The sequence below is a fragment of the Pithys albifrons genome, chromosome 16 (genome assembly GCF_047495875.1).
Source record: "Pithys albifrons albifrons isolate INPA30051 chromosome 16, PitAlb_v1, whole genome shotgun sequence".
Lineage (NCBI taxonomy): Eukaryota > Metazoa > Chordata > Aves > Passeriformes > Thamnophilidae > Pithys > Pithys albifrons.
The window spans coordinates 11,467,186-11,490,289 of record NC_092473.1 but is presented as its reverse complement, the minus strand read 5'-3'; the positions used below and the strand labels follow the sequence as shown (position 1 = coordinate 11,490,289).

General features: G+C 39.1%; 2 protein-coding genes across 8 annotated transcripts in view; one reads left to right on the top strand and one right to left on the bottom strand.

The window, feature by feature from the left end:
- Positions 1 to 23,104, top strand: part of CHLSN (cholesin) — a 122,191-nt gene that overhangs the window by 32,404 nt on the left and 66,683 nt on the right. The window lies entirely within an intron of this gene.
- The window catches only part of GPR146 (G protein-coupled receptor 146), a 50,277-nt gene continuing 34,686 nt past the window's right edge, over positions 7,514 to 23,104 (bottom strand). For 2 of the 7 annotated variants that reach the window (XM_071571019.1, XM_071571020.1), the window contains one exon: positions 7,514 to 12,013. In XM_071571019.1, coding sequence (XP_071427120.1) covers positions 10,965 to 11,969 — 1,005 coding nt within the window. In that variant the 5' untranslated portion in view covers positions 11,970 to 12,013 and the 3' untranslated portion in view covers positions 7,514 to 10,964. The other 5 variants (XM_071571023.1, XM_071571018.1, XM_071571021.1 and 2 more) reach the window with 5 other exon arrangements.

Below are 23,104 nucleotides of genomic sequence, written 5' to 3'. Positions count from 1 at the left end.
AGTGGATTTTCTTTTCCTGTTCCTGAAGTGATCCTACAGGCACTGACCAGCTTTGCAACTGCATTTTTTTCCAGTGCGCTGTTCAAAGTGCTTGAGGTTTAGAAAAGGAAAAGCCTGTTGAATAAATACCATGCAAGGCCCTTTGCTTAGCACGACAAAGACTTGACACAAAGCAGAGCCTGTCAAAAATATTAAGATCTCTTTTTAAAAATAGGTTACTTCTATCTTTCCATGGGTCCTGCCTCTTGGAACACTCCCAGTATTGTATATATGCAACAAATTATTTTTCCAGATGCTCTGCAATGACCATGAGGTGTTAAAAGAGAGGATTTTGAGTCTGTAGGATGCTTTGGGTCTGGCTCAGCATCAGTTGTCTTAGTGACTATGTTGAATAGTGTTCTTAAAACCTCAGATATAAATAAGCCAGAAAGGGTTGGCTCATGATTTTTTTAGTGCATGCAGCCTGTCTGTCTGGGATGCACCAACAGCATCATGTTTGCTCACACCAGCACATGGGGAAGAACATTTTTACTGTAATCTTTTAGTGACCTGCACTGGCTTTTGTGGGTTGAGATAATTTGTGAGCAATTTTTGATCTGCACTCTCTGCTTTCACGGCTTCCTACCTGTTGCACTTCAACAAGTTTCATTGAAAAACATCTGGAAACTGCCAAAACACTTCAAAGAAATTAAATAAGGCAAATGAATACATGTCTAGATTTCAAAATCTAGAGTTGTATGTTACCTGGAGAAAATACTTCAGCATTTGGTCTACATTTCCACCTGAAAGTCAGCACTACTGTTCCAGTACTTTTTGAAACTAGAGATAGACTAGATGGGGGTTTTCCATGTCTCAGAGACAGTTTTTGGGTTAAAGGTTCACATTCTTTATGAAGAAACTGTGCTCTGGAACAGCTCTTCAGTAGGTCAGTGACTCTTGTGAAATGTGATTTTCAATAAGCTTACACCCTTCTCGCAGGGACTTTTGTTTTGATCATCTTAATGTAGCAGTTTGTTGGTCATTTATTGTTTTTCTGTTATTTACAGTAGTTCCTCAAAACTGTTACAGAAAAGCTTGGGTAAAGCTGGCAGTGCAGTAACCATTTGTATAAACCATCTCCTTGTGAGGTGTACCCTCATCCAGGTTAATTCTGTTGGTATTCATTTCTCATAGTTAAGAATAGTAAAGAAAAAAATATGCATTGTAATCATGTGCAAATCAGGTGCCTCTTTTCCTGTTGATTTTTCATGAAATATGCAAATTTCAAGTGCCACCTTGTTCTTTCTAAGACTGAGGGCTGTGCAGAGAGCACACCAAACTACGTGAGCATAGTCAAAGGTTTGTTTTTGAAGATACAGGTAAATTGCTGAAAGTTTTTGGTCATCATCTTAACTTTTCAGCTTCCAGAATGGATCAGATGAGCACTTGAGGGAATGCTGAACAGTTCCTGCAGCATCTGTTTGTTGCTGTCTTTTCCACTGAGGTGCTTTGAATAGGTCTGTGATTGATAACCTGGACTGTGCTGGGGGCAGGGGGGACTTAAATTATTTCTTGGCTGTGGGTAACCAGCAACCCACTGAGGTTTGTACCTTTTTGAAGTTGCATTGAGTGGGGGTACACAGGGATATCTGGATGTGCCCTTCATGGTTATTAGTAAAATAAAGGCAAGTGGATGACTCCACCAAACATATAAGGAATATTCGAACCACTCTTCACAAAGGTTTAAGGTTCTGAGTTAATTAGCAGTCTGAGTTAATTAGCAGTCAGTGAGCAAGGAGTAACCCTGGAGCAGATAAGCCCTGACAGAGCAGTGTTAAGAGCACATTTCCTGTTATTCAGTAACCTCTGTTCTGACAATGCAAGAGGTGGTAGAGCAGGATTGCAAGGGCACTTATCCTCTAATGAGTAAATTACATAAATAGAACTGGAAAAGCAAAAAGGGAACTAATTCTTATGCCTCCCATCTTTAAAAAGAAAAAGTAATCAAAGAGAAAGCTCCCATCTTCATAATTGTGTTAACATTTGCAAACATTAGTTCATAGTTTGGCTGCAACCTGTATTAAGCCTCATTATTCAGTGGTATTTAGGGGGCAAGAATATGTTTTGTACTTGGAATCAGGAGCAAGTAGCACAATACAATTCCAGAATGCAGACAGAGATTGAGAGAATCCAGAAAGCAACCATTTTACAGGTGGAATAACTTGGCTACTGAGAAATTTATTCCAAGTTGATGGAATAAATGGAAAGTCAGAGTAGAAATATAGGATAGAAAATCAAAGTTTCCACTCTGTATTCTTTATTCTGTTTAGACCTTGCTGATTCCAATCTCAATAGCTGAAATTTTGCCTCATCTACAGAAACAAACAAAACTTGGAGGTGTCTTAAGAGCTCCGGGGTGGGGTTTTGGCAGCAGCTCCTGAGCTGTTTTTGTCACAGTTAATGTGTTAAAAAACAGAGAAGCAAAATATTGCTCTTGTGTGCCCAGCTGCATCTTTCCTTAGAAAAAACCAGTAAATCAGTTTATTTAATTTGCCTAAATGATCACAGGGTACAAGTCATATGAGAACAGTGGCAAAGAGACTTGTGTTCAATTCTATAAAGGTTTCATAAAGCTGCAAAAAGTAGTGGTTAAGTGATTGGGTTGATACACAATGTCACTATTATTTTTATTAGTGATTTATAGATTTATGAATTCTCGGTGAAACTTCTTAGCATGTATTAGTTTACTTGCTCTCAGTGGAAAAGGCTGATGTCTGATAATGATGTTCCGGATAGGGTGGAGGCAGGAAAGGTGGAAGTTGCAGAAGTGAAATAGTTGGTGGAAGTTGCAGAAATGAAACAGTTGGGAGATGCTGTGCCAATAATTAGGGATTGGCTGATAACACACAATTCCACTCACCACCCTCAGTGTACTGTGGTGGGAAAAACTCTGGTTTATTTTTTAACAAGACTTACCTGTTCATATGGCAAAATAAATACATCCAGTACTGAGTGGCAGATGTTGTTCTAAAGAAAACAGATGTGAACCACTTTCTTTTTTACCAAATCCAGTCATTTTTCTGAATTGACCTGTCTTACTGATGTGTTTAGCAGAGGCCAGACCCCAACAGTAGGTTTAATTTGAAGTGAAGGCTCTTTCTCTCATATCGGTGTGTGTCAGATGAGAGAAATCTCCCTGTTTTCCCTAATAAACACCATTCAATGCTTCTGGCCTGAGAAATGCTGAAACCATGGAGATTTCAGGGTTTTTATTCTCTGGCTTCAATCAGATCCATCCTGTAAACTACTATGGAGGTGGTGATCCTGTCCTGCCTTCCTTCTGAAACATCGTGACCTGTTGTTCAACGAAGAGCCTTCAACAGTGAAATGTCAAGGAATTCACTGGAATGAAATGAAATTTAATTTGAATGAAATAAAATTCAATGAAATGAAATGAAATTAAGCACCTGGAACACAGCAGGAACATACTTGCAGTACACCTAGAACATGCCTTGAACACATTCACAGCCCTCCCAGAATGTACCTGGAACACACATGAAACACACCCAGAAACCACTCATAAGAAACACAGACACGTGTTCAAACACACCTGGAACATACCTTGAACATATCTGAATTGTGATTTAAATTAAATTAAATTTCAAGGAAGTTAAGTGAAATGAAATTTGTGTCTTTGATTAGAGGACTGTGGAACATCAGGCCTTTCACATTAAAAAGGACACCCCTAGACAAAACCAAAACAACAAAAACCCCAAACCACCGAGCCCCAAAACTTGTATTATATTCACTGCATGTTTGGTTTGGGGAAGGTTTTTTGAATGTGGTTTTTAAACTGGAATTCAGATGCTTCTGCTGATTTAAAGGTACATAGAGCTATGTAAAATTTGATAGTCTTTCTTTCTCTGCTTGGATGGGGTTAGGAAAGCCCAAGTTGGTGACAAGTATCTATAAGAACTGGTATTAATAATTCCCTGTACCTCAGAGGCTGCTGTAAATCAACATTTCTCCCTTTTATCCTAGAACAGCCATGCTCGGTGCTCTGTGACTGCTGCATTCACATCTCAGGGTTGCTTGCCCATGATTCACTGTTAGTGATTTTATATTGGCTTATTTGAGCACTGCTTGTAATGCAAGTTGTTTTATAAACAGTGTTTTATTATTATTACTACACAGTACTGTTTCTATCAATCACAAAATAAATTCCTCAGTATGGGTAAATCATCTGTGTAACTCAGCTGCAAGGGCTCAAAAATTGCCTGTATTTCCTAATAATACTCCACTTCTATTAAAGGGTGAAAAATAGCTTTTTCTAATTGCAAATTTTATAAGAGAGCTGGTCTCTGCACGGCACTGCAGGTGCTAGAATGATTATTTTAATTGCAAGTAGGCTGACCTTAAAAATTTCAAATGTGTGTATTAATTAAATGTAAAATCTATTCCATTGTGAACTATTGGAATCATTACTTAATTAGAAAGATTACAATACTCTGGAGCTGAATGGGAATGGCACTTCCTTTGGTTTTTGAGCATCTTGTCAACCACAATGACCAGTACCAGATGTTTCATAAAACAATATAAGAAACATGTGATTTTTTTATAAATATTTCTTCCTTGTGAATAATCAGACCTTACAGCCTGGTTAAATATCCCTCAATTTGGTTCAAAACTGAAATTAACCGTTGTTGGGGTTTGTTTCTTGCAACAGAATTACTTTTACATGTGTCACCCTCACAGCAGCAGTTGGTTGTAGAAGTTGACATTAAATTTGTTTCCTCTTACAAATACTTGCAGCAACACCCTCACTGCCTGCAGACAGGACCAGTTAGTGCAAATCTGTCTTTAACCAGAAACTGGACTGTTTTTTTTTCTTTTTTTGCCCCCTAACGAGTAATTTAAATAATTTAAGTAATTTTCCTGATCTTCTGGGAACTGCAAGAATATTCTGCTACTGACCACCAGATGGAGTTTCTAAAGCAGCTTTTAAAACCTAATACCAGCATTCAAAATGATCTTTTAAAGGTTTTGGAGATAAAAAGGAGTTGCAGAAGCTTGAATTTGCAAATTTTCTTTTGTCTAAAATTAGGCTTTTCAATTCACTTTGTAATTAGTAATTACATTGAGTTTGCATGGCAAGATTTCGGTAGCAGAGGTGGGAAAAGGGTACAGAGGAGGCTCCTCTGAGAAGCTGCCAGAAGCTTCTCCTGTGTCTGATGGATCCAATGCCAGCTGGCACCAAGATGGACCCAGAGATCACAGATCACAGAATATTCTGAGTTGGAAGGGACTCAAAAGGATCCTTGACCTTGACTGGCTGAGGCTGAGCCCATCAGTGCTGCTGGAGCACATCTGGGCTAATGTATTTAAGAAGAGGGGGAAAAGTGTGCAAGTAAAATTAGATAAAATAGATTAATCTTCTGGTTATAAATATTGTTTTAAAGAACTTCTAATAGAAACAGGTCTTGTAAATCTATTTTTATACTTAATTCATAAATTCAAAACAATTTCATACTTCATTCTGATTAAGAATGTGGGATGTTAAAATATTTTACTGTCATGATTTGTAATAATACAGAAATGCTGATTGCTGTAGACTGTGAGTAATTGTGACTGTTCTTGTGGATTTAATTAGAAGTGCCAGTTCTTTAGAAGGAAGGATAATAAGGAAATCAAATGCACTTCCAAGGTAAGGGAAGGACTTGGAGGGAAGAAAGGGGGATGACAAAGGAGATAATACATCCTCTGCTCTCCTGATGGAAAAAGAATGTATTCAGATATGTCAAAGTGTTTTGATACAGAATGGAAAGGTAAAGGAAAGAGAGGAAACATTTCACACTTGAGCCTTGTTGCCATGGCAGTCTGCACAGCTGGGCTCGTACCGTTACACTGCTTTCCCTTGGCACAAGTATTGCATGAGATATTTTAGAAATACACAAGGTTTTGCTTATTAAGAAACTTCATAAATTAATTCAGGAGCATATGTTTGAGATTCATCAGTGCGTTGAACACTTTACAGCTGCAGAAACTTAGGCAAGAATCAATTCTTCTCCAAGTCCTCAGTCAACAGCGGAATTGAGAGCAGAACTTGGCCAAGTTCTGCTTTTCTTTGGTTTTACCTCCTGTGCTGATGCAGTGAAGCTCATGAGAAGGTCTCCAGTAATGATAAGTAGGGTATTAGCTATGTATGTACCAACAGAACAAAAAACAATTTAATTGAATATTAGTTTAAAATAAAAACAACAACAACAACAACAAACCCGAAAAAGAGTGTTAACCTCCCTTTGAGGTTTCTGGTAGTGATGTCATATCTTCCTCACAACCTTGGGGCCTATTTTCCTGTTATAATTGTTGAATGAGTATTTTCTGTGTCTGCTTCAAAATGTGGTTGACTTCTGTGAAATCTCATATTGACAGAAAAGGGCAGATTCAGATGCCATGTCAGCCTGGTTTGTACTGGTGTAAACATCCTGACTTTGTTGAGCCTTATATACTCTTTTTCCTTGCCTTTATGTAGAAATTCACCTTCAGAAACCTGTGGGCTTCTGAACTCGCTTCTTATGACTAACTGTTCCCACTGAAGATCCTTCAAGCCTGTGTTGTGTCCAAGTGGTTTTACCAATCCAGCAGAGAAACACCCTTTTTGTGTATGATGGTTGTATCTTAAAGCTCTGTGGAATGAAGGATCAGGAAATCACTGCTCTGCGTTTGTTCAGAGATGCTGCTCTCCTATTTGAGTAACAGAAAACACCCTCTAAACCATTGTGTGGTAATAAGGGAATCTTGTCAGACACTGGGCTTTGACTAACTGGTGTAATGCTGCAAGTCCCACTTCGACAGTTGCAATTTTCATTTATTTCTGAGACTTAAAACTTGAACTATTTTTTAAGGAATTTAACAGTAACTATTTTAAACTGAACTTGCTATTACTTGCTGTCTTCCTACACTTCACAAAAAATGGAAACAATTGAATAATTTTAAGTGTAGCCAGGAAAATACTTTCATATATGTGGGGTGAACTAACTGAACCATGGTGAGTGATCTTTTGGTTTTATGCAGTGTTTAGTGAATAAATGTGCTATGAGGCACCTTGTATTCTGACAGCTACATTTTCTTTGGGATGCCAGAGCTGTGGGTTATTGTATTATGTTGTTCTGGGAACCAAGAAGTTTTCTGCAGGGAGCTCATTGTGGCAGCACCAGGGAGAGGAAGTTGTCAGGATGTGGCCCATGTATACATGAATCTCCTCCTTGTATTTATGTGGGGCACTGTTACTCTGTTTTACTAGTTGCAGGAAAAAGTTGAGAGAGAGATAAGTCCTTTTGCTTTCATTCCCAGCCAACTTCATGCAGATGAATAATGAGATTTTAATAATGTCAAAATTATGGCCTGGAAATTTGACATCCAAGTCATGCAATTTATTATATTTGATTCAGTGAAGCAACAGAGGTTTAACCTTGTCTACAACAGGTTTTTATCAAAAAAGCCAAAAAAAAGTTCACACATATCACTGACCAGATACACTTAAAAGCACTTTTTATTGAGAATGTATTACGAGTCAATAGTTTCTTTGTGAAGCTTTCCAGGAAGTCCATTTCTGTAGTATTTTGACATGATATTGGAGGCAACATCTCTTCATTGTAATAGAACCAGAAATTTTCTAGTGGCTGATCAATTTCTTTCATTACCTGAATTTACATCTTCAGAGACCAACACAATTTGACTCTGAAATATAAACTTGTGAAACTAAGACCTCTACTAAGTTTGTCAACAAGGACCTGTCTTGAGTTAGCTGTGTTAGTAACTCCAAGAGAAGCAGAGCACAACATTTCTGTTAGTTCATTGATTTGACTTAATTAGTGGTTCAGCAAGAGGGCTATAAGCCATAGATCAACTCAAATATTAAGTTTAATTTTGTGAGAAAATAACACTGTTAATAATGGCACTTAACTAGTGCTTACTTTCTAGTACACAGTATATACATACAGAAGCATACAGTACACCTTCCTGTTCAGAGGTTTACATTTAAATGATACACTTTAAGAAATAATTTAATAAACTCTTTGCAAATTCTTTTTACATCAGTAGGCTGATTTTTATCTTGCATATATACAGTATTTTATTCATATTTATTTAAATGCAAAATAGATAAGCCCCTATTTACAGTCATCAGAAACCTTCAGGTATTTGAAATGGAAAGGCCCCATTCTCAAGAACTTTGTATATTAAAGATGTGTCCATAAAAGTTTTTCCTAATTAAATATACCATGTATTTCCTTAAGTATTTTACTGCACTTGGTCCTCTACTGTTCTTCATATAAATGCAAAGCTCTTCACTTTTTGGATACTGCTTTTTAAGAGACACCATGAGAGGGCGCTGCAATTAAGTTCAGAATTTTCTGAAGAGAACAGCAGCCAGGCAGATCCATGACACAATTGCTTTGAGACAACTAGTACATCAAATTAACTCTTAAAAGAGGTTGGGAGGATATCAGTCATGCTCATTAAATTATCAAACTTGTTTATATCTATGATTGCCATCACATTTAGTATTTATCAAGGATAAATGCAATTAAAAAAAATTAGGGAAAATCAGATTTGGTATTTCAAGGGTATATTACATAAAAACCTGTCTTTCCCCATCTCTTAAACAGCAACTTCCATTCAAATCATTGAGTAAGATTTGGGTCATTATAAAGGAGTCAGTCAAATGAAGTAAACGTGGGTGTAGGACAGTACCAGGAACACAAGACCAAGCATGGATGGGAACAGGAGAGAAATGCAGGGTCATGTAAGAGTCAACAGCAAGTCACATAGAGAAGTGAAAAAGATAAATGATGAAAGAGCCATGATCTGAAACTGGGAATCTAACACAGAGAGGTGGGAACAGAAATAAAGGCAACAGACCTGTTGGAGACAAAAAGTTAGATGTCTTAAGAGAAGGAGGAAATGGAAGTAAGGAAGCAACATGGAAGTTAAAATTGCACTTCATGTTATCTGTTCAGCCACACTGTTCTGGCAGTGTCCCAGTTCTGAAAGCCTCTCTCCACACCAGATAAGCTAGTTCCTCCCTGCTGGAACTCTTCCTGCATAATGGGACAGAATTTCTTTAACAGATTTTACATGAACAATTTAATGCAGTGCATTGGGAAACCTCATTTTCCTCACATGGGAAGGAGGAGTCTCTTTGCTTGACAGCTGTAAGGAAGGATTTTGTTCTTAAGTACTTGTGTATGGAGGTGAGCTTGAATGCTCAAGATAGGTAGAAATTCATAGAAAACCTCTCAAGAGGGAAAAAAAATCAGCCAAAGTAGAAAGCATCATGTCAGAGGCACTGTAAAAGAGTGTGTGAGTTGGACACTGATAAAGAACAAGCTTCATTCCTTAATATGGTTTTCATCAGTCGGCTAGAACTTTCCACGTAGAACTTAAACATGTGCCTCTGCTGACAGATAGGACCGGCTATCAGATGAGATTGTGCTCTAAGCAATGGAAAGGGTTCAGTTCTGATTTTGCTCCCCGTTTTTCTACACCTGAAGCCTGAAAAGACATTTTTTGAGTAAGTGACATAGAATTTGAATTGTGTTGTGAAAGATCAAGCAACAAAACAATGCTGTGGTGTTGTAGGGAGAGTAAAAGAGATGTCTCATGGCCTCCAAACCAGTGGGAGAACATCAGTTTCACTTGTACCCTCTCTGTCATTAATAGTGCAACAGCAGCACGGGAACAGGGAGTTCCTGAGTCGGCACTTTGTAGTTTGTTGTTGTGGGTAATTGTTTATGTCCTTCCTGCAGCAGGTTTGCGGTTCTTATGTATTTCATCAAATCAGTGAAATTTGTTGGTCTGGTTTGGATTTCTTCATTCCTACTGTGAAATACAGAAACTAGACTTTACTGTGTGTCCAAGAATCCCCCTGGTAGGCACTCCATTTCTCAGAGGTCAGCAAAAAGCTTGTGCTAACTGGGATTCCTAGATATTATCCCATTTAAAAACCTTGTATATACTGAGGAATTCTGTATGGTTTCCAAACCTCCAGTGATGCCCTAGATTAAAGAGTTTAATTTATTTGTTGCAAACATATCCCTTGAAAATACAAAATGTTAATCATAAACATATTTATTTGTTCAGATAATTACTCTTGTTACATGAACATATGTGGACCATAACACTTAGTCAGACAATCTTTACTAGTTAAATTCTGATCAACTTTGTAAACCACTGTGTCCTTCATTTTCGTATGTGGAACAAACATCTTGAAGTTCCCTTAGTCAATAAATATTTCTGGATTCTTGAAATGTTTTAGGATGCAAACAAAGCACTGGAAAATTAAAACACATTTTTTGTTAATTGTTATAGCTAGAAAAAAAATCAGTTTGCCATAAACTTTAGAACAGGTTAGTTTGTGTGAGAAAATAATTTCTGAAAATGGTAAATTAGGCTTCTTTTAGAGGGGATTCAGTGATGAAGAAAGAAATTAAATAATTTAATTTATAATTAACATTTACTATTTGGACATGTATAATTGGATCATATGATCTTTAGTAAAGATCATCTATATCATCTTCATTGAAAAAATGCTATTTACTTCATATAGGATAGCACTATCACTTCTTTGTACAGAAAATAAGGTAATATCTTTTCCTATACAAGATACAAGGTGCTGTGTCTTCAGTCAAAACTTCAATAAACTGCTCAGTGATTTCTTCAGACAGGAAGACTGGAGACATGAAGACAGTTTGTAACCAGTTCAGTGCACTGACGGTATCAGATGTCACATTGGCCAGAGCCTCATGCAACTTCAGCAAACAACTATCTGAAAATTAAGACTTGCATTTCAACTGCAGTGGAAGCTCCTTCCAGCCTCTTGGTTGGGACTCTTTAATTAAAGTCTCTGAGTGTCAAGACAGCAATATCACAGTCTCAAGGACGCCAAGTACTGCAGTAACAGAGCACCAGGGGGTTTGTCACACCTATGTCATGACCTGCTGTACTACTGTGCGCTCGTGGGAACACCTTTGATTCCCACAGTGTATCTTTTTGAGCAAACGTCGCAATTTGTTGGGAAAGTTTTTGTTAATATATCTGTAGAGCAGAGGCATTACAAAGCTGCTGGAGAAAGCCAAGAATTTTGATAAAATCGTGGCAAAATGTAATATTCGAATGTAATTTACGTCTGCAATTCTTCCTTGCAGGTTAGTGAATGTGCTTACCAAGAGAATAACATAGTAGGGTGTCCATAATATGAACTGTGTGCAGACTGTGGCAATCAAAAGCCTGTGCACTGACGGATCCAACCGTCCAGTGTCTTGATCCAGTGGTGTGGCCTCTTTGCGTATTCGCAGGATTAACGTGAGTGCGTAGAGTACAGCAATGGCTGGCACAATGTACCCAATGAACACCATGATGGCATCTGCTGCTTCTTGGTTCTGCATCTTGGAACACTCAATTATTTTAGTGGATACATGATTGCAGACGTAGAACAGGAGAGATGAAAAACTTGTAAGCATGGCCCCACCCCAGATGAAGCCACAGACATGTTTGGTGTTGTACACACTCGACATGTAAGTTCTAGGGAGAGCACGTTCAATGTAGTAGTCCAGACTGAGCAGTGTCGTAGAGTACATTGTAACTAATGATGAGACGTTGAATAAAATAAGAAAGGTAATATAGACTTCATTGTTGGAATTCCAGATGGCCCATTTTGTATTGGCAAGACCTAGAAGGTACATTGGTGCCAGAGCATTGATGATGAGCCCAGCAATGGCAATGTTGACAAAGTAAACATCTGGCATAGTCATAGTAGCTTTGTTGTAGAGGTTAACTAGGACCAGCAAGCCATTGTAACAAAGGCCGATTGGGAAACATATAATGAGGTAGAGTAGGGAAAAGATGGAAAGCACAAGGTCGAAGTCATGGCAGAGATGCTGGTCCTCACTGTTCTCGGTACTGTTGATTAAGGCTTCACAGCTCCACATAGTGATTTCAGCTTTTGTGTCGTCTTTGCTGGTTACCAGCTTTTCTGTAGAGAGACAAATAGTGAAGGTATTGTTGAAATATTACATTGCAAGTGAAATGTAACACAGTATGAAGAAAACGTTTTAAACTTAAAGATTATATGCATCATGTAGCTGACCTTGTTAGTCTAGAAGAAAGTCATCTGTGATTCAAAATTCTGTGAGACTAGTAAATGTTCTGAAGTTCTAATTTAAATGAAATTAGTTGCAAATGAGTTGATACAGGACACTCAACAGAAGTAAATTGTAAAGTGCCTATCTTTAAATACTGATGTAATGTATATGAACATTAGTACAACTTTTTTTAAAATTATCAAACAATACCTTGTATATAGCTAATAATATATACGGGTAACTGCTGTAGAATGCAAGGATTGAAGCTGAAGCTCAAATCTTAGCAGTAAGATGGAGAATAGAGTTCTCTAAGGTCTTAAGTAAACTTTCCCTTGAAAAGATAGATTCTTAGGAGGCACATCCAAGGCAGTATGGTGGATGTCTACTGGATCACTGATAAAACTGACAAAGTCTAGAGGAACCTGGGAAATTGGATGAAAGGTTTAGTTTTTTTTAATAGGTCTGTTTGTATTCAGACTTGCAATCTATAACCATTTAGTTTTGAAAAAACAATGGACCTCTGTAGTGCTGGGAACCTAATATCAGGGCAGCCTGACTTTCCAAAAGGACAAGAATTAGCTATCATTTCCTCTCAAAATAGCCTGAATTCTTTAAAAAGTATGCTACTATCAGCAGTTTTTGTCCAGCCATGTTTGCTTTATCGTCAGTAAAGAGATAACATTTTAACTGAAACAAGTGAGCTTCAAAGCAATCATGAAAACTGTCTTTCCAAAATGCAGAAATAAGAAATAATCTCAAAAGAGCAGCTCAAAACATGCACTTAATATCATGGGTATGATTTCTGCCAGCTCATTTCTGGGCCAGTGTGGAATTTATGCAGCAGGTGATTTCCCTCATTGTGTACTCTGACACTGTCACAATACTCCTGTAGTTTAACGTGCTTCCCTTTCAACACGTATAGGAAAGTACAAGCACATGTACCTGCATTCCTTCCAGAGAGCAAGATTTAATCAAATCCACAATAAACATTGTGCAATGAAAATGAATGCTACTAGACAACATGCTATACTCCATGAACCATATGGCTGAATTACAGTGTAGGGTTTGTAAGCATAGGGATGTATGTCTGTTTCTTTCTAGTTGCTAATTCTTTGACACTTCAGCCACAGTACAGGATTCGTCCCAAAATCACGTCAGCTTCCATGTTTTATTTCCCATTGTAGTTGTGTACATTTTTCTTCCAAATACCATAACCTGTGCCAGAAACCAGGCCAAAGTACAGTCGTTTTAGCTGGGCAAACAATTTTTTATTCCATTGTCCTATGTTGGATTTCCTCAGAAAAGTGACTTCTGTGGCAGCAGCACCAGCTGCAGTTCTGTTGTTTTGAAAGCTTGTTTTCACCTTTGTGGGAAAACTTTCTATTTGGTTCATTTTCTCAAATCATTTCTTCAGCTATCGTATGGCCTGAGTGGACTGTATCATATCTTTATGTTGTCTTTCCATCCTCATACTATTTTTGAGTACTGACAACGACCCCGCTTGTTTTCAGGAAGCATCTGTTGTTTTAAGTTTTTAAGAAAGAAAAAGAAAAGCTGTTTTTTGCGCGGTTGAAGGGAACCTAAACTACATCTTACTGAACTGTTATGACTCGATTCAAGCAAAGCAACAGACTGGAACTAGATATTGCAAATATATGCATTACAGTGAGTGCAAGGGTGACTAAGCACAGGCATGGACACAATCACTTAATTCCATTATTGTAGGTTTATCCTGAAGCATGTAGCTTTGATTACTCCAGACTGAATTACATCAGCCACAGAATAACTTGCCTGTGTATTGTCTCAGAAGATCAACAGTCTCTGCTACCGCCCTTTGTATCTTACAGAGTAGGGGGATGTCTGGATTCACAAGTGTTTTTAGTAATCACCCCTTTTTTCTTTATGTTCTCTACCTGCAGTTAAACGCAATTCTATTTTAATGGCAGGTGATTCATTGTGCTAAATAGCAATCTTAAGAAAAGTAAAATATTTACATCGGAAACAAGCAAAAACAAAATCCAAACCAAAAATGTTTTCCCAAGAAATTTTGTCGATGACAGAATTCTAAGTTACCAGTTGGGGTATTTTTGCAATTAATGCCAGAATCACCCGTGTTTAATGGTCACATACCAGCGATGGCACTGACCCTGTTTGCTGCAGGCCCAGCTCAGCATTTCTCACTCAGCCGTGTCCTTTGTCATGTTAAGGGCAGCTTTCCCGACACAGCCCGTGCCTGGGTCAGTCCGTGCTACCCCTGAGCGCAGCAGCTCCGTTCGCTCGATCCGCGCTGACCCCGTCCCTCTCCGCTCACACGGAGCTCTGCGCTCCCAGGCTGGCTCTGTTGCATAAGTGAACGCTGCAGCCTCCTGTTTACAGTGGCCTGACTCAGCCGGCCACGGCACTTCCCAGGTTCTCCCTCTGCTTTTAGACCGGGATCACGGAGAAAATGAAAACGCGAGGTGGGGAGGGCGCCGGGAGCGCTCCCGCGTCCCTCCCGCAACCTCTGCTCTTACCTGGGGCTCAGCCCCGCGTCCCTCCCGCAGCCTCTGCTCTTACCTGGGGCTCAGCCCCGCGTCCCTCCCGCAGCCTCTGCTCTTACCTGGGGCTCAGCCCCGCGTCCCTCCCGCAGCCTCTGCTCTTACCTGGGGCTCAGCCCCGCGTCCCTACCGCAGCCTCTGCTCTTACCTGGGGCTCAGCCCCGCGTCCCTGCGAGCCGCATTCCCGAGCAGCGCGGCGGGCACCGAGGCCCCGGCGTGCTTCTCCTGGGGAACATGGTGCTGGGCGCTGCTGCCTGCGCTGCACTTGTTTTTCCTCTATAAGTTACTCACAAGTTTCTGCTTGGCTTGGCAGGCGCCTGGCCCCTCCCTTTGCCTGTTTACAGCCAGTTTCAAGAAGCAAGAGGCTCCGCTTGGAGCTGTGTTGGGTCCGGCTCGCTTTGTAGTCTCCGAGTTTCAGATTTACTGCTTATAAAATACACGGGCTGCCCGAGCGCGCAGGTTTGCTGTGGAATTGTCATCGGCGCTGGGGATCTCTGGGGAAGCGGCAGAGACTGTGCCATTCCCTGGAACTGCGATCAAAACAGCCCCGGGTTGGAGAGCGTGGGGTTTATTTTTAACCCGGGATGAGAATGTGTAGCTTTGAGGTTTCATTTTTATAGGCAATATATCCTGAACAATCAGTATTTAAAAATTCCCGTACTACAAAGCGCACAGGTGCTTGCGGTGCTGCCAAACATGAGCCAGCTTGTAATGCACGGGAGGAAGAAAAGTTTCTGGGTGTTTAGTTTGAATTTGGAGATTGTTTTGGTGTTGTGAAAAGGAAGTGCATAAATTTTCTACAACTGTAAAATTAATGACTTCTTGAAAGCCTTTTTGAACTGTAGGTTGATCATTTATCCCATACTGAATTTTGTACTGTGGTTATTCTTTGTTTATATGGAAACTCCTTTGACTAATGAAATAAAGTTACTACCTTTGAAGTATGTTTTTAACTGGTATCACCAATCAAAACAGAGCTGCCTTACTTTTTCAAAATAATTTGCCATATATTTAGAAATTTTGAGGCTTTATTCCATAGCAAATAAACACCACTGTAAAATCCCTTAATGAAAAAGTAAGCAGGTGTTAGTGGAATAAATAACACAAAAATGCTAAAAATGGTTACTGGGTTTGCTTTGAGTTCCTCTATTTGACTGCAGTTTAGGTTGGTTTTTTTTTAGTCAAGGTCTGTGCTGCTTAGTTTGTATTTGAACGTTCATTATGAGTATTGTAAAACCACTGCAACTCCCAAATGGCAGAAGATTCCTGTGTTCCTGTTTGATACATAGTCCACAGACAGAATTGTGTATGTGCAGTAGTACAAACTGTGGCATCAAGTTTTTGCTTCCTCAAAACTGTAGAAGGACTTTAATTATCATAAGCTCACCAGAGAAACAGCAAATCAGGAAAGGTATTTGTGTAGAAGTACTTTTAAAGTGCTGATACTTGGCTGAAAGCCAATTTCTTTACACTCCATTAAAGCTGAAGGTGGTTTTATTCAGATACAAATTTGCATGAGTTACTTAAGAAAAACTTCTTACAACAAAGCACAAAAAGTTGTGAGCACTTGGTGGCAAAGATTATTTTAGAAAAGATGCATGAAATAAACTTGAATTAATGAGAAAAAACCAAAGTGCTGCTCGGTTGTATTACAGAGTCCATGGCTGCAGTCAGGTTTTTTCAGACATTTTCATTCATAATGCAGCACTAAGTTGCAGAGCAGGTTGGGTCACAGCTTGACGCATGACCATTCTACACTAGGATTATTTTATTTGACGTAAAACCCCCAAACCTTCATCCTGCTGCAGTAGTGTCTCTTTGCTCTGCAGACTTTTCTGTTTATTCTATAAATGGTTTGTCTGCTTGCTCTATTATGATCTGTATGTGTGGCTGCTCTTACCTAGTTTATCTGACCTCTGAATATGTGTTTTCATAAGCTGCAATATCATTATTAACTGTTCATAGCTAATAAAGCTGGTGCCAACAAGGTAAGGCTCTAAATAGGCATAAGACTCGTATCTTCATCATGTTTTCTTGAGTTCCCATAGGATCTCTTATTTCCTACAAACTGAAACCCAAGGGTGATCCCTAGGGGAAGGCTGGCTTTGCCGGATAGCACAGATTTGCTTCAGATCTAGACTGAGAAAACTAAAAATCTTGGCCTGAAGTGCTGCATATATGCATAAACCATGACTTAGTAGATTGTCAGCTCCTCATGAGGGTTTGAAAGGTGCGTTTTTAAAGTATCATTCTAAATACTGCTTATGCTGCATTAATTCTTAAAGGTTTAATGGATGATCAACATTTCTGGAAAATAAGAAACCTACAGTGAGTTGTACCTCAAGGAGAACACTCTCCAAACTCTCAAGTGTGAGAGGATGAAGTGTCACACTACTGTTACATCTCAGTCTGGGTAACATGACCTTTCGTTGGGCTTACTGGCTTATATACATACCATAGGGATTAACAGAAAACATGTTAGCTGGATATACAGAAAAGTAAAATTAGATTGCCCAGGTTAGGTGTGTAAAGAGTGGGAAAAATACAGAAGTGCAGGCAATTAGTTTTCAGAATATATTTTCCTCATGCAGTTGCTGAGTTGCTGCTGTTTATAATATAATGATACAGCTCAGATAAAATTCTTTTAACATGAGTAGAGAAGAAAATCCTGCTTGATACTGGGGGCTGGGCTGAAAAACAGGCCCCTTCCAACCCTATCATTTACGTCTTTGTGGCGCAACCATTGACCAGTTTGGCAGGTGGGAAGTTTATAATTGATATTGGTTCCATTTATAAGGTGGTTAATTCAGTGCAATGTAAGGTGAAAGAAGGCACAGCTAAATAATAATTGATACAAAGTAGCATTGAATGTAAATCTGTCTTGGATGCTTAAAAAGGTACAAATTAAAAAGCAAGAGTAGGTCAGTTGGAAGGGAAGGGAGCAAGGAGTTGGCCACCGTGGCATATGAGCTCCTCAAAGAGCATGGTCCCCCTGTTTCACCCTTCATTAGGCTCAGGTTTTGGTTTTCTAAACACATTCCCTTTGCAGTGTAACTTGCTTTAGTAGCAGCATAACAGTAATTAAAAATTAAAAACAAAATCCACCAAAATCTTTGACTCATACACCCCAGCTCTTGCCTACTCCTACTTCACTCTGCACAATTTTAGTGCCCATTTCCACCTTTACAGCTTATTGCCTCCCCTTGGGCCAGTGTTATTCCTTAAGTGTTCCTTCTATGCAGGCATAAATTCTTATGTACATTTCCCTCTTAAAAAACCCCTTGACTTTCTCATCTGTCTGGCTCTTACTTTCCTCTTTGTTTCTCCCAGATGACTCCTTTACAGTCAATGTTGCACTTCCCACCATTATTTGCTCATATGACACACATACAGTATCATATCCGAGTTATGACAGGGTTTGCATGTACTCTTTCACTTCTACTTCTCTGTTATTTTCCTGTGGGACATCCCAGGCTTTTCTTAGGCATGTTGAGTCAACAGTATAAAGAACACTGAAGAGCTATAAGGGTGCATTTCTGTTGCACATGAGCTGAGTACAGAGAGACCCACATTTCTGAAACTGATCTTTGCCTTTTGCTTTGCTCATCCTTTGAGGTTGCTCACTTTGCTTTTCCAGAAATTCTGACTATATTTTGTTCTTTAGAGAGGAGATAGTCCAGCATTAAGGCCCCTAAAGACTTGTGTGGAGGAAATCCCATGCTCACACACAGATGTTATCTGCCAGGCACATCTGCCACTCCAATTAAATCCTCCTTTTTTTTGTGCTGTTTCCTTCTTTGCAGTGCAGTTTGTTTGCTGGTGGCTGTGCCCTCCTGGCAGTCGCACTGAGGGCTCTTCATGGGTTAATTCTATGAACTCAATCGTGTTTTGTTAAGTTCTCTCCGTGTTCCACTATCAGATGAGTGTGACTGGTCTTCTGCTCCACCTCTTCCCGACTGAGCTTTATCACTGAATTCCCTAAGAGCCTCTATATGGAAAACATGACGTATTGTTTCTTTTTGAACGCTTACGTGAAAAAGGATTCACCTGAGAGTGAGCAGTGCAGCTTTTAATACATCATATACATGTGTTGTGGGTTAGGGTCTCATTACTGCAGAAAGTGAAATACCTTATTTTTGTGTAGTTCTAAAGATGGGGATTCTGTCAGGCAGAATGAAGTGGATACCTGTATTCATTTACAGGCCTTAACTGCCTGGGTTCCAGAAATGAGATACAATTTTGAAATGCCCAAATATCCACTAGGTAATACTTTTTTTTAAAAAAAATGAGTTATATGCAAAATAAAACACCTGTAACTTTCCTAATATTCATTTTCATTTCCAGTAACTTATAGTGCATTAAATAACAGGAATAGCTAGAATGAATGCAGTATTAGAAGATCAGCTTACGTAAGATGTTTCGAGTTCTGGATTTTATAAAGTTGACCAGTTGGAATACAAGAAGTGACAGTTTTTAAGCATCAGCAGAGTACACAGCACCATTCAGAGTGCTGAGCAGCCAGTTAGCACCGCAGCAGTTCTGGGCCATGCTATCAGAGCACTTTGAAACTTATTTTGATACAGCTATCCTGCTTCAAAACTAAGTGGCAACAAGCTTCAATAAAATACAGTATCATGGTGACTGGAAGTTGCTATGTATATATATTAATTTTTTGTAACTGAGCCACAGAAACCAAAATATTTAGTTAAAAACCACATTGTCAGTTTCTTGGAGAGCACACAAGAAAATATTTTCATTCAGTTTAAAAGTGAATGTAAGTTGCAGATTCTTTTCATAGGAAATACAACAACTCAGCAGATCTAACACGGGCTACACACACCTTCAGAAAGCTGAAGTTAATGCTGCTGATGTTCAGAGCAGCTGGGACTTGGTGGATTTACAGAGTAGACACACTTTATCCCACGGTTTTTATGAAAGTATTTAGTTAATTTATTATGTTTTTTAAGGAGCTGAATACACTAGGTGGGCAATATCACTCAAGAATCTTTCTTAAGTGATAATCATCAATTTTTCAATATAGGAGGTTTTGCCCCCAGCGTGTACAGACACTTAAACTGCAGGGCAGTAAGTCTGTTAAGACTGACTGGTTTTGGGGGAAATTGTTAATGAAACTTAGGCATTCCTTTTTTATATAAAGATCATCAGATCATGGAGACTAATTTAAAAGTTTCTGTTACAGCTTTTTTATTATTTGAGAAAATATAAGATTACAGGGCAGTTTTATGGTAAAATTCTTTGTTTAGGTGATTTCTTTAAATCATAGGTGCCTCGTCTGCACCTCTTACAAGATAGAAGTGCCCAGATCTCTGCATTTCCAGCACTTTGGAGTTGCTCATGTTCCAGGTAAGGAATGTCTGTACTTCTGGTTCATGTAAATCAGCATCACTCCAGTTAAGAAGACAGATTCTTAACAATCAAAATTAATGTAAACTATGCCAATTTTAGGCATTGCAGACTGAATTTGTTCCAGGAAGAGAGGGTCAAAGGTGCATGGACTGTGCTGGAATTACTGTGTAAATGAGCTGGCCCCGGTGAGCTGGCAGGGTGGAAACAGCAGCTCTTATCTTCTCCCACTGTTTGTCAGCTCAGGGCTCGTGGCAGGGAACACTGCTGAAATTTGGCAGCATGGAAACATTCCCCACAGATATTCTGGTGCCAGTTGCAAAGACTGACAGGAGGCACAGATGGTAGTTTTCCTGGAAACTATAATATAATGCTGTTTCCTATTAGAAACATCAGTGAAAGCTGACCCAGTGACTTATCAGCAAGACATCACGTTGGCTGTGTAGGAAACTGTTGTGGAACAGACTGACTGCAGGGACCAGGTTTCCAGGCTGACATAATCCTGTATCAGATAGCATATATAGGAATTAGTATGAAACTGGTTTGAGTTTGGAGTTTGAAAAGAAAAATCATCCCTCAGCAGCGTTGCACTGAGGCTGAAATGACTTCAAAATTTTTCACATCCATTGAAGATAAACATATCTTTCTCTTAATTGTCAGCAAGCCTGAGACATCTTGTTCCTGACACTCCTGTGGCTTTTAATTTCCACTGCTAGGTGAAGGAAATAGCATTTTGTAGCTGCCTCCTGGATGAACTTGAATAATTACTGATTACATCTTATTCCATTTATAATGTCTGAAAAAAATCTTTTAACTTTACATTCTAGGGGTTCTAGTATATCGGTGCTGATCTAAGGTTACTATTAGACTGTAAGATTTGGAGAAGGGGCTTCAAATTAATTAAGAGGCATCTTACAGACATGAATGGGCTCCGACTTGTCCATGTACTGCTTGTCATGTGCCGCTCCCCACTCCACTTTATCAGTGACAGGGGTTTTTAACCCTTACTTACCAAAATTCTCTTCCAATAAACTTGATTTTTTATAAGGCTACCCATTGCAGCCATATGTATTTATCAAACCTGAAAAAGCCAGGAATAACCTTTAGAACTTTCTGTTCTGGGATGCTGGCAAAGGGCTTGACAGGTTTAAGTATTTGATGATTTGACTTGAGTCCTTGACCATCCCTTTCACAGGTCTGTGGGGTGTGGATACTTCCTTAGATACTCTTAGTGGGTGTTGTTTTTCCAGCCCAGTATGAGGCTGGGCAAACGTTTCCAAGGGCAGAAAAACCCCAAGTAATGTGCAAAGGAGTCTGAGACCTCTGCAAACCAGGACTCTTTAAGCCTAAAGCTTCCCACTTCAAAAACATTTGTGACATTACACGTGGTGTCCCCTGTCTGTCCATTCCATTGTACTTTGGAAAGGCATAGTTAGGATTTGCACAAATTCCTGGGACTACAGCCAAGTAAATGGCATGGAAAATAAATACTAGTGCTTACTAATTGCAGTGTATTGATTCATATGCCATCCAGCAATTACTTTTTTAAAAAATTTGAAGAGATTTTTGTAGAGATTTCTTGGTGTCCTTGGTAGGTAATAGGCTACTTTAAAAGTCTTGCCCACTCCAGGAAGCCAACACGACTTCTGTAGCAGATTTGTTACTGCAGGAGCCTTGATGTATAAAATTATATTGAGTTTGCACGGCAAGGTTTTGGAAAGGTGCTGAGTTTTACTTCTCATTAGCCTACTCTGATTGGTAATAAATTAATTTTTCTGTAAGTTGAGTCTGTTCTGCTCGGGATAGTAATGGGTGAGTGATCTCTCCCTGTCCTTCTCTTGACCCACGAGCCTTTAGTTATATTTTCTCTCCCTTGTCCAGCTGATGAGGGGAGCAATAGAGCAGCTTCAGTGGGCACCTGGTGTCCAGCCAGGGTCAGTCCCCCTCAACAATAAGTATATAATCTGCTTCCTCCTGTGCTAATGGGTGGAAGCCTGAGGAGTAATTAGTTTGTCAGAGCGCCAGTTTCTTAGTAATGATTGATAAATGGATGTTTTTACAGAGCCCACACAGGCACTGGGTGCTTATGAACAGTGAAGCACAGTTGGCAGGGAGGTCATTGGAGCCTACCAGGCTGTCCTCAATTAAATGAGCTGTCCTTGTTGTAGCTGTTGTGGAAAATATGCAGAATATTCTGATAACGTCTTATCTGATATTCAGAGCCTGAACACGAGAGTTGAAATGAATCATTCTGAAATGCAGATCATAAACACTGATGTCCACGTGAATCACTTTGTCCAGACAGTTGATTAACTTTTTTGCATCATTTCAGCATTAGTCCAGCTTCTACAGAAATCCACGGAATTCTGCTCAGACTTAAGTAATGGGGCCAATCAAACACGTGAAGGAGGTGATGTTGGCATGACAAATAGGGTGCTGCCTTTTATGCTGCTTTAGCATTTATATAAAAACAACATAAAGTTCAGCTGACAGAGCCCTAAGGGAAAGTAGGTGTTCTGCTACATACAGTAGAATACAGATTTGCAAATATGGTGATTAGTGTAGTTAAAAATGCTTATGGAGGCTCAAAAGGCCAGCAGCCGTTCTGCTTATTCAAAGCTTCTGCTGAAAGCAGTTAGGAAAATTTTGGTGCTTTTAAGTTTGCCTTTGGCTTAGCATCTTTTATAATATAAATGAAAATGCAACAGAATTGTGATTAATTAGTTAATTAGTTACTGATGTGTCTTTTTATCTGCTTTGCAGTAATATTTCACAGTATGGTTTGCTGTGTGTTTATAACTATGTTACAAATAAAAGATTCACAAGGATTCCACTTTCACTGAGAACTTGTTTCTCTAATAAAGACTAACTGGATTAACTTTAGATCAATTCCTCTGCTATATTTCTATTCCTACTAATACTTCTAGATTTAATACAAAGAAACACCAAGATCTTGTATATTCACAGTGATTATTAAAAAATATAAAAGCATATAGTCATTACATAAACAGTAAGGGAGAAACCCAGCCTGACTTGCATGAAAATTGATATGCATAAGAAAAGCTACTGTAACTTTCTTTT